Source organism: Gallinula chloropus (assembly GCF_964237585.1).
Source record: "Gallinula chloropus genome assembly, chromosome: 9".
Classification (NCBI taxonomy): Eukaryota; Metazoa; Chordata; class Aves; order Gruiformes; family Rallidae; genus Gallinula; species Gallinula chloropus.
In genome coordinates, this window is record NC_140094.1 from 10,871,479 (window position 1) to 10,883,518 (window position 12,040).

A 12,040-nucleotide genomic window follows, 5' to 3' on the forward strand; every position below is an offset into this window, starting at 1 on the left:
TTGTCTTTCTGGATCCTACAAGGCTCACTCAGGAAGACAAAGTTCCTCCAAAGGCTCCCCTGAAACAACCCAACACCCATCCCTGCCTGCAGAGCAATAAATGGGGGGAAACCGCTTTGATTTGGAGAAATCTGGAATTCTGAATGCCTAGGCCTCTACTTTGCATTACAGATGGAGAACACAAAAGCAAAGCTATTTCAGTCTTTTTCTGGTTTTCTCATTAAAACAAAACAAAACTATCTACAGGATGGAAGAGGGGACAGGCTGTTCTAGAATAATAAATCAAAGCCACACAAAGACCCATCAGCTTAAGCCAGATACTGCCCTCTAGATTTTAACCAACTCCAGCTGTGTCATAACACAGGACAGCTAGAAAACGGATATATTTTCAGATGATTTGGCCTCTGACTAGAGGAAATGAAAGAAATGCACCAGAGCCATGTTTGTGGAATATTTTTAGGATGGAGTCTCAAGACATTTGGCTGTTTCATAAGGGTGATTTGCATTGTGTTAGCACATTTCATCCCCTGAAGACGCCGTCACAAAAAGGGCTTGTCATCTCCCTCAGATGCTGGGAGCCAGCTTTGGTGCTGTGCTACACTGACTGCCACCTCCCTGGGGAAGGAGAAATGCAATTGGAGAATGGAAGAACAAACATAGAAAAAGTGTGAAAACCCCCACAGCTGTGGGGATCTTGAGGTGCTGGGGCATTTGGGAATATGAGAGCACGAGCCTAGTGAGCATGTGAACAACCACAGTGAAACGCTGAAATAAATGAGATCAAGATTGAAAAGAACAAATGAAAAGCACCTACTTTGGAATTTGTGGGGGAAGAGGTGGAAAGAAGTACATTCCCACCACAAAGGGCTTGAGAGGAGACCTGAGAAGGGAAGGTACTAAGTTATACGTTATGTATATATAGGAAATAATAAGGTGTTATTTTCTCTTTAATTTGGTGGTATCTTAACAGCTTCCTATTTAGTTCTTCACCTTGTGCAAAATCCACTGTCAACCCTCTCAAATACCTATCTGTGTGGCTGAACTGGGCTCCACCATGTCCAGGAAAAGCCAAGCAAGAAACAGCAGCACCACTGCAGAGTGGTCCAGAGGACTCTGCCTCGCAGCAGCCCGGGGACGGGGCTGAGATGCCCGTTTCCCAACTGGGGCCAAAACCAAAGGAGAAATACAGCATCAATCAGGCATGGGACGTCTTGGTCTTTGTGTGCAAAGGAAACCAGATGTGCATGTGCCTTCCTTGGCCACTGCACCAGCCACTAAGGACCTCCTGGCTGGGGCTCAAGGGCAGGAAGCCCTCCTCACTTTAGGGTGGTCAATAAACTCTGGCTCCTGTTTTGTTCCTCTGCTTAAACCTCTCCATTCTGTCTTATTTTCCAGCTGCTACTCTGGGGTGGATATCCACAGAGAGAATAAGAAAAATAAGTCCCTGTTCTGCTGCTGTTGGTACCAGTGTGTCACCTGGGATCTCTGTAAATGCCCTGGGGAGGATTAGGGACACACACAGCACTAACAAGAAAAAGACCCACTGAATTAATAGTAGATGCAAAATGATGAATTCAGAGTAATTTCAGACCCCTGCCTGAACACTGTGGGAATACCTGTAGCTTTAGATGCTCTTATGCTTAAAGACCAGCACAAAAAAAAAGGAGAAAAAAATAAATTAAAACACAAGGGCTAGAAGTCAGACTGATCGATACACAAAATGCTTCCCAATGTAGCAATACATTGGATTCCTTTTTTAAACTCTCATTCTTAGGAGTATTTTTCAAGAGCAACAAATAAAAACATTATTAGGTGAAAGCCTGACTTTGGAATTAGCTGTCAGTTTAAATGAAAGCCATATGAACATGTGTAGGAGATTAACTTGAGCTATTTAAGATATTTTCACCCCAAAACTAAGCAACCTTGTTCACAATCATTCCTAGCGATAAAGTTCAGTTCATTTCAGAAGTAAGGAACATTTTTCATTCATCAGGCCAACACTTTCCTATGGGCATTTACCAAGGAAAAAACAAAAAGGCACTTGAAGGAGAAAAGCTAAATAGGCTCTAGGAAAAATATCAGCGTTTAGTGGGTCCTAACAGTTTCAAACACCACTTGGAAAATTTTTGAGAGTCTGCCGACACCAGCATGCACAAAACCTGACACTTTGGCCCCTCTGTTACTGTCATTCCACAGTCCCCACAGTGCATTTCAGTCATCTTTATGAATGTGTTTAGCCAGTTTATTTCCTTTTGGAAATGGCTGGGTGAAACAAACCCAAGGAGTCTGACTTTTTTTTTTTTTTTTCATCAGAATATTGGCATTTGAAGTTCTGGCTCTTTCAGGTGAAGTAAAAACATCAGGCAAAGTGTTAAAAAACTTTTCTTATGTTTTGGCAATGAGCAGACTCCCTGGGGTAAGCAAAAACAAAACAAAAAAGACAAGGGAAAGGTAAAAAAAGCAGGCAAAAATGTTCCTGTTCTTGGGTTAGTGGCAGATATATATCTGCACAGATCTGCACATATACACACACATACCTCATTTACAATCCTCAGAACAAGCCCAAAGTCCCCAAGGTGTGGCCACTTTGAGAAATGTGATCAAGCAAGAGAAGGAGGGGAGACTTTTGCCCGTGGTGGGATGTAGAGTCCTGTAACTTGGAGATGAGATTTGGCTGGAGTAAACATAGAAAGAGTGCCTGCCTGGGATTCTCACCACCTGGGAGAAGACAAATAGCACTTGTTCAGTACTGTGAACGTGCCCCTTGACTACATGGGATGGAGTATCAGTCCTGGGCAAACGGGTGTGAGCTAGTGCTGAGATTGCTGGTCATGCTGGATGCCAACCCTGGCTGTATTTTCTCTAAGGGAACCTCTAAGGTGATGAATATTATTCTAGAAAACAGCTCCACTACGTTTATCACTATATCACGTAGATAATGACCATGGAAGTGCACAGTCCAAAATCCTGATCTCACTGATGAAAATCTGGGTAAGCTAATGACAGATTGCCATAGACTACAAGTAAAAATGACGTATTTTTTTCCTTGGGCTCTCAAAAACAAGAGACTTTCATCCAGTGACTCAGTCTCCCCCAACTGTTATTACTCCTATTTAAAAACAGCCCCTCTGACATTTTGGTCAACATCTATGTGAGCTGAACTTTCAAAGGGAGTGAGAAAACTGGGAATTTGAAACTTTCCTGTTCATAATGTGGGAACTAAGCAGAAAGATCCCCACGTGCTGCTTTGTTAAGTTTGTCTCTCACAGGCTGAATTTTAAACTTCAAAAGACAAATAAAGCAAAGCTACCACTCAGCCTCCAGCCATCCCAAGACCAAATGACAAGAGGTCAAGGCTGCTTGCACTCACTCAGGATACAGCTGTTTTTTCTCTCCAAAAATGTCTCCCAGCCTCACAACAACCTGCCCAGCAGCAGGCTGAATCTCCTCTGGCACAAAACCCGCTTTCAGGACAAACCACCTCCTCTCCAGCCAGCATTACTGGTGGGGAAAATGGAGTGAGGAATACCCACACATCTCACGGATGCTGAGAAGAGCAGGGAAAGTGCTGCAAGGAACCTGCACACATTCTCACCACTTTCTCCCAGCTCTTTTCCTTGAACCCATGTTTCCCACCAGCTCCCTGCAGCTGTCTCTCACTCCTCCTCTTTTTCTAGATTTCTTTTTAATCTTCTGCCTTCAACTCAAGTCCATTAAACACATCCAGACCCCCCGCGATGACACACACAGATACCGGGCAAACATCCAGCAATGTTTTTTCAAGATCTTGTTGTTAAGGATGGACTCTTCTGGAAGATTGTTTGCTGCAGGGATACTAACACGTTAGGTATGTGTTTAGCGAACTAGAGTTGTGGGTATTGGGATTTAAGTGCCTTTCCTAAATGTTGCCATTTAGGAAATGCCATTAAAAATTCAAAAGCATAGGCCATCTCTAATATAAATTAAAATCTTTGGTTTTGCCCATTTGTCTCCTTAGGCAAAAAGAATGATTTTTGTTTTAGCAAGGCTCAACAAATTAGAGAAGGCATCCTGCCCTGAGGTACACTTCTGCTGATACTCATGAAACCAGGGTCTGACTCAGCCAGAATTTGGCTCACAGACAATTGTATTCAAGCAAAAATAAGAACTTCCTGCATTTAAATCAAGTCCATCATCTTATCATCTTTTTTCCCCACCCTACACCGTTTCATGGAGGAATCACATCCTGGTTCAACTTGCATTTTTTTCAATGTGTTCTCTGGCTATTGTCTATTTTGTGCGATCCTGCTGCTGTGCCTTGAGTGCACATCACGTCAGGAGAGGTTGGTGGCCCTGAGGAGCCCCAATCTCTGCTCCATGGTCCAGGAGCAGAGTGAAAGCAAAGAAAAACCTTCAGGTTTCAAGTTCCAGGCTTCAAAGTGAACAAGCAGCCTGGGTTGCCACAGCCATCTGGGGACTGCCTGATGTTCATATTGCTCTCATTCATGCTGTAAAATGATCAGCTTGGGAAGGGTGTTTCTCCTCAGGGTCACCTTGCTAATCCCAGCCACTGCTGGTGCAAGCTGTGGAGGACAGAGAGCAGCAAGGTCTGCAGGGAGGAAGACGAAGATGGGGCTTTAGGGTCACTGGAACATGGTGATGTCAGCACCCATGTTGTATTAAATCAGTGCAATCTGCAACCTGGTGCTCTGAAAATGTTTTTGCTTCTTTCCAATTTTTACGAAAAATCTCTTGTGGCTTTTCTGCATGGGTTGACCCATGAGTAATTTAAGGGATTAAAACTGACAGAAGAGAATTCAAACATATCTGCTGACTTCTGTGTTGTGTGTATGATTAACTCCAAATCACAGATGTTATCAGGAGGGGCATGCTATGAAACCCAAGTAGCACTTATTATTATTGGAAATAGTGATGGTGTTACTTGTATTACATCCAGACCTGGGAGATCGAGGTCAGAACTCATGTACATAACAAGAACAAGAAAGGAGTCACAGCCTTAAACTCTTAGTTCCACTTTGGAACATTAATTTTGCCTTCCTGTGCATTTATCAATCTGGGAAGCAAGAGGAAAACCTCATTTAGAACTAATCTGAAAAAGAAACAATTTAGGAAATCACCATAAACTGGGCAAGTCTGCAACACGCACATTCTAGCCTTGTCTCATTACCTTTGTTTTCCTCCAGAACTTATCACCACTAAGGAATTTAATCACAAAAATGACAAGTAGCTGAAAGTATGAATCAGACTGGCATTGAATAAGAAGCTGTAGGAAAAACACCTACCTACACAACCCTGACAAGTACAAATACAACGAGTCCCCGAGAGTCTCAGTGCAGACATCAGTTCGTTTGCACTGAAATCTCCAACTTTGGATGGGTTGCAGCATCCTGGAGGCTTCCTATCACCCAGCATCCAAAGGCTCCACTATTTTTAACAAAGAATTTAGACACAAACTCATTCCAAGCTCGTAGATTTTCAGATAGTCGAGACTTTTTACTGGTGAATATGCTAACAAGCCCCAGGGCAGGACTGCAGCCTAGCAAACACAGGAGTGGAGTGGTGCACCTGTGTCCATCCCTGCACAGTCATCACAGCAGGGAAAGGCTGAACGCATGCCCAGGCACACAGGTGGACATCTGTGCTTCTGCTTGCTGTTGACAAGAAATTTGGCCCTCCCATGCCAATTTTATGTTTGTTTAAAGGCTCTCATAAGGATCCAACTCCTGCAACCAGGCACTAAAGAACATCAGCATTACGAGCCTCACTGTACCCCTCCAAGTGAAGCTAAAGAGCTTCACTGAAGAGAGCCTGGGGAAGGCTGCCCTGCACCATCCTTGGAGGCAGCATCTCTCAGGAGAGGGGCGTTAAAAAGTCTGTGATCTGTGGTGATTTACCTACAAAAAATACCCTTTACACTATTAACTGCTCACATGTCTCTGAATTCTCTGTCAAACCACAGCAAAGAGCCCTAATAAGGGAAAACACTTCCCTCTGAGCCTTAACAGACCAAGTATAGAGAAGGTTGCCTGTGCTCATTAAAAACAAGGAACGTTTAATCAAATTGCCACTGCTTTTCAAGCTGCTTCGACAACACAACTTATTACACTATACTTCAGATATGCACTTTGAGGAGATTTAATTCTTATCTTTAGATGTGCTGATAGCACCAAGAAGCCTGGCTGATTTACTGCACAACACTGTGCCTTTGATAACAGTATTCGCCTTAGCGTCTTCTGCGATTAGAAAATTTGCACAGGCACAAAGACTAGGTCATTAAATTGAAGGACTTAATTTCTGACTTTGCTAACTGTATGAAGTGCCAGTCTTTGTACTGCTTTGCAGCACTTGAAAGGAGATGCTTACTTGCAACCAAATAATGTTTCCCATATTCTCCTCCTGGTTTACCAACCTCCCTCCCCTCTAACAACAAGCTTGATCCTCTCTGCAGGCCTTTGTGGTTCAACAAAGCCCTTAAGTCAGTCTTACAGATAATCCTCATTCTTCTATGAAGCACAGAAAAACCCCATGAAAAACCCCATGAAAACATACAAACAGCTCTGAGGGGACAGAAACCACTCCTACAAAGAGATGAAGCCCATGGAGAAAGGTCTGAAGTCTCCATTTGCACACGCTTTATGCCCAATGACAGCAATCCTCAGCAGATTTGGACTGGTTCTGGACCACATTTCACTCCTGGTCATTAAAACTGCAGAGAGAGATCTCTCTGCCTGTTCACTTGCCAGAACAGTCAGAAGTTACTTGTCCTGCATTACCTCTTTCCAGATGCATCAACACCCAGCCGCCTTCTCATCCTCATATGGAAAACGCCCAGCTATTAGACAGACAACCCTATCTGCAGCTTAAAAAGGCATTTCTGCTGAGACAGCGATGTTCCCCAGCAGCCTGAAAACACAGCCTGCAGGTCTCCACCACGACTTTGTATCTGCCCATCAGTCAGGTAGTGACAGAACAACCCCGACAAATGCAAACGAGCACATCTCTCGTTAGAAGAGAGGTTGGCATGCATTAAACAGCCTGCTGGCACCATGTTGCCACATATGGCAGCATGGGAAGATACAGTGATGTTGTTTGGTTTAGCTACAAATTTTCATGACAGTGAAGAAACAGAAAAATTACTCTAAACATGGTTTGAATCAGTGTGAGGAAGACACAAGTGCTGCAGCAACCTTTTGGGTGCCCAGCAGAGAAATAAAAAGATCTGTTGGGTGACTGTTCTCTACCCTGTGTCCTCCTCCACTAAGTAAATCCACCAGAGTGGTGCCTCTGAACTCACTGGACAAGATTCATACTTCACAGAAAGCAGCCCTGCCAATTTCAGCTGAGTCATGAGAATTCATCTCAACCAGCTCCTGCCCACCCCAGGAATCTGGACGTTCCAGTCTTTTAATAAACTCCGAACTGGCATGAGTGCTATTGGGTCTTTCTACAGAGCTTCAGAGGCAAGGAAAGTGTTAATTGTGCAAGTATTCAACATCAGTGCTATGCCTGACCTCCACAGAAATCCAAATCCTGGTGCACATCTCCCTGTCAAATTCCTGATTTCCCCTCTGACCTTCCTTGAGCCAGCGTAGAGCAAATCACGCCAGAAGCAGGAGTGCTGTCTAGCTGCACAGGCAGCATCCCGGATATATCTATCCATCATTTAACAATGACAAGACTAAAAATACTTTAATTGTCCACTCAGGTTATGTCTGAAATTATTAATGCTAGAGTACTGCTATTAAAGTTCATCAAACATTTTTGGTTTGCATCACATACCCTGCACAGATGTTACTATGTTAAGAACTCATTTTTTGGCAGATTACTCAGATTAAAAAAAGAACAAACAAAACATAAAGCCACTTGAGACAGGTTGAAGTCCTCCCTGATTTTCTAAATCTGATTACTCTGGGCTCCACAATCTGAGATTTCTTCCACTGCAGAAACGGTTGGAATACAATGTTTAATACAGTTCATACATGGAAGTGCTTAGGCAGGCACTTGTTTTCCTTCAATCTCCTGACTCTGCTTTTCCACCTCAATTCCTTTACCCTTCCACAAGAATCTTGTTTCTCCATGTTTTTGCACACAATCTGGACATTCCACTATTGCCACTGCATCAGCCTTTAGTCTCGCATTAGTTTGCATCCAGCATGCTTGAAGTGTACACGGAGCAGCCACACATGTCATCCCCAATTATCCCTTAGCAAGATGCCATAAGTGAAATGAAGCAATGTTGTGGTTTTCCATCATTAAAATATATTTCTTGTTTATAGTTCTTCAAAACATGCACCTTGCCAACCCTTTCTGGATCAGAGAAATCCACAAACCTTCGCCCTGTACAAGTAACTAGTTTTACACAAGACAAAGAGAACCACAATCACATTCACATTGTGGTTTTACAATACTAAAATGTAGTTAGGCTGCTGCTTGAACAAAAGCTAAGCTTCAAGCTGAGTTTTACCAAAGACCCAGAGCTACCATTAAATTTGAATTAATGCTTGAAGACTGTGGGCCAAAGCTTTGGCAAGCATGAACTGGCACAGTGATGGAATAACCACTGCTTACCCTGCAGAAGACTTTGCTCTGCAATTGTAAGGAGATAGTTAATCGCTTTAAGACAGGCAATTACTGCTAAGCTCAGTTCGTGTGAGTGACCAAAGGGTTTTCTTATTCCTTAGAGTGCACAAAAATATTTTAATATGCAAAACAGTGATTTTGTTCTAGTAATTCCTTTGTGACCAGAGTGTCCAAACAGTGACCTTCCAGCAACTCACTGGTGGTTCTATAGCTTCTACATCTTTAAATTAAGAAGAGCAGGTATACCACTTGCTATAATGAGCATGTACAAGGAGAAAATATTGTCCTTCTTGGCTGCATTCCCATGGGATTTCATAATGAGAAATAAGGACAGCGTTTTTCCCAACATTTCTTGAGTTCCAAAGTTCAGGGGAACCAAATAGAGTTCAAGTGTTTGCCAAAATTATTCTAAGCTAAAACCACAGCAGTGCCACCCTGCTAGAGGAGCAGCAGATGGATGTGGGGCGTGGTGGATAACACTGGAGGGCTTGGGAACCTGCCAGATTTACCAACAGTACATGCTGCTTCATGTCCTCCATGCCTCTGATGGCTTTCATGTCAACTATCTAAAACCTGCTCTGCAGACCTGAGCCCCTGCGTGGCTGGGTTGTGTGTAATCGTGGAAGGTTTCAGTTCCACAACTCTGTCCTTCTATTGTGTTGCACTTTTACCCATAACTGAGGAGACACGTGAATTGGAGGTGCAAAGGTGATGGCTGGGTTTTTTTGGTGCTCCTATCTGCACAGACCACGGCAACGTCTGTCACTGCTAAGCTGACTGATAGCAAGACTCTCTCCTAACTGCTGTACCAGAGCAAAGCTCAAGTAGTTTCAATGAAGAAAGAAAGACAGACCAGTACTAAAAAAAAATGAATAAAATCATGCAAAATAAAGCTGATAGCAAGGAAAAAAAGCAGTAGTGAAAATGGATGCACCCTGCTTTTATATAATGCTAGAAGAAAGCATGGAAAATAAATTCAGCACAGCCTTCAATTTTGCTGTACTGATCCTAACGTTTTAAAACTTTATGTAAGAAGAAACAGTGATTGTGGTGCTGTTTGGATTACAGGAGATGCAAAGCTCTGTGCACATTCTGATGTATTTCTGCACTTTATATATATGAGAGAAAAATTATGTGTGCAGCAAACTAGTACAAACAAACGAACATGAGCCAGAGACTTCTGGAGGGATTTCAGGGACAGCAGGCCAGGACTCACTTGAATTCTGTTTCAAAACTTTCTGGAAAGAGAAACGCCTCTGCACATCAAAAAAGCTGGAATAAAGTGAAAGCTGAGGCATCTCTGCATCAGTAAGGGCCAGCCATTAACACCTTGCTTCCGCGCGCTCAGAAATTGCTGAGAGGTTTGAAAGGCCACTTGTGAATAAGCTGGGAAATTGCTAAAGCTCCAGACCTTCTGGAAACAGAACATTTCCTAACTGCACAGGGCTGTACCTGTTGAAGTTGATCGGGTACAGGATAACATCCTCGGGTGCTCTGCCATCCCACCGGATGATATAAGCCTGCTCAAGCATGACGACGGGCTGGTACTGCTGGTATGGTGCTCCTCTGTTCACGCCTTGCAGCCACAGGGGATGGGAATGGTATGCTGCTCTGGCAATGGATAAGGTCAGATTCTCGGGGCGCCTGGCCTGAATATAAAGCTGAGGGTGAAAGGAAAATGACAAACATATCCATTAAACCAGCCAGACGCAGCTATAACATGTGCATTTGATCATTGCTGCCTGTAAATGGTTTTTGCCAATGAAGAGCTCAGAACATTTGGAAAGTCACTGAAACATTTCCAGTGCAAATAAAAAGGTAAACCAGAAATAGCATCTGCAGCCATTTGTGGGGACACCGTGAAGCGAGATGTGAATTGTACAGTGCCATAAAAATGTTTACTATTCAAAATCTTAAGGGAGAAGGGTATTAAGGAAATATCACAAAGTAACTCCTTCTTTTATGAATTCAAATAGCTGCACTTTAAAAACAGGCTTATTCCATTGAAAATACAGAAAACTCTCAAGTTATTTCAACAGGCTTTGGATTAGGTCCAGTTATCTAATGGAATCCACATCTCCGCTCTTAGCAGGAGACTAGGCTGAAATTTTGGAGGCTAAAACTCAATGGCCTGACTCTATGACCTTACAGACTAAATACCATGCTCCCCAGGCTTCACAAGAGAGCCCTTCTGTGCAGGGACAACAGCTGCCCTTGGCTGGTAGTTCAACTCTACAGACCAGTTACAAAACTACACTCCAGTTGTGTGCTGCTTCTGTCCCACCGTCACTCAAATGAAGGTCAATTCATGTGGCAAACATCAGTTCAAAGGCTGATCACACAATGTTCACCTGCCTCCCCCTCTATGAAATCCCAGTGCAAAGAGAGGATGCACAGCTACAAATCTGTCTCCGCACGCGGGGCTGTAGCAGACACCTTGTCATATTCCCTGAAGGGTTTCAAATGTACCAAAGACAGGTGAGGACACCTATCACTCTCTTACACTCTTTGCATCAAGAACTTAAAACAGCCAACGTAAAATCCATGTGGGCTCAGAAATGTCTAAGCTTCTACACAAGAAAAAATCCAGCAAAATTATTTTAGAACTCAATTTCTGTCTTTGAGGTAGATCAAAACAGAGGCAGTACTCTCCTCACAGATTTTAATATTGAAAGCAAGGATACAAGCACAACCAAGACTAGCAGAGAGGGAAATACTCCATCTTTTAGGATATCTGCCTTCTAGTGCAGGGCTATGAGCCCTTGGCCACTCACATCCTGGTATCTGCTTCCCTTCCTCTCATCTACACAGACTGAAAGCTCCGCAATAGCAGACTCTCTCACACCAGTTTATAGCTGTGCTTATTTTAGTTGGGGTTTCTATCCACTTCAGCTCCTAATTCCAGTTTCATGCCCAGAAAGACTGCACTTCACCTGCTCCTGGTGTGGAGTTTGAGCTCCTTAAAGCCTCCAAAAGACAAGCCATCTCTGCCTACTCGTGACCCCACCTATGAATTCAGCAGGCTCATACTGAACACTCAAGTTAAAAATGTAGGTCTCATGTCAAAAAAAAATTAATCCAAAAGTGGTCTAAAATGTTTCTTGGAGATTCAGTCCATTCCTCCTTTCACACTATTGCAATTTAACAATGAGAGCCTATCCCAAGCAGTAGCTGAAGACCCTTGGAGATTAAAATAGATCCTAGAATTGCATTAAACGCAAGCTTTTCTTGATGGCTGGAGCTATCGATCAAGTAATGCACCCCAAACAATCTCTGAGCAGCAGCCCATTTGCTCATTCTTGATGGATCAAGGAAGAATAAATTATTTTTACATTCTGATAAAAGACCTTTTTTACTCTATGAAACCAACGAGAAAAACCTATTTTCCCTTCACATTCAAACCATGATTGAAAAGTCAGTAACATGCAATGCAATAAACCACACTTCAATCTAATTTGTC

At 43.1% G+C, this 12,040-nt stretch overlaps 1 protein-coding gene across 1 annotated transcript in view; it reads right to left on the reverse strand.

Moving 5' to 3' along the window:
• Positions 1-12,040, reverse strand: part of LOC311194802 (cell surface hyaluronidase CEMIP2-like) — a gene marked incomplete at its 5' end in the record, with an annotated part of 55,787 nt that overhangs the window by 10,394 nt on the left and 33,353 nt on the right. The window contains one exon of the mRNA XM_084268015.1: positions 10,033-10,241. Coding sequence (XP_084124141.1) covers positions 10,033-10,241 — 209 coding nt within the window. The remainder of the gene's footprint in view (positions 1-10,032; positions 10,242-12,040) is intronic.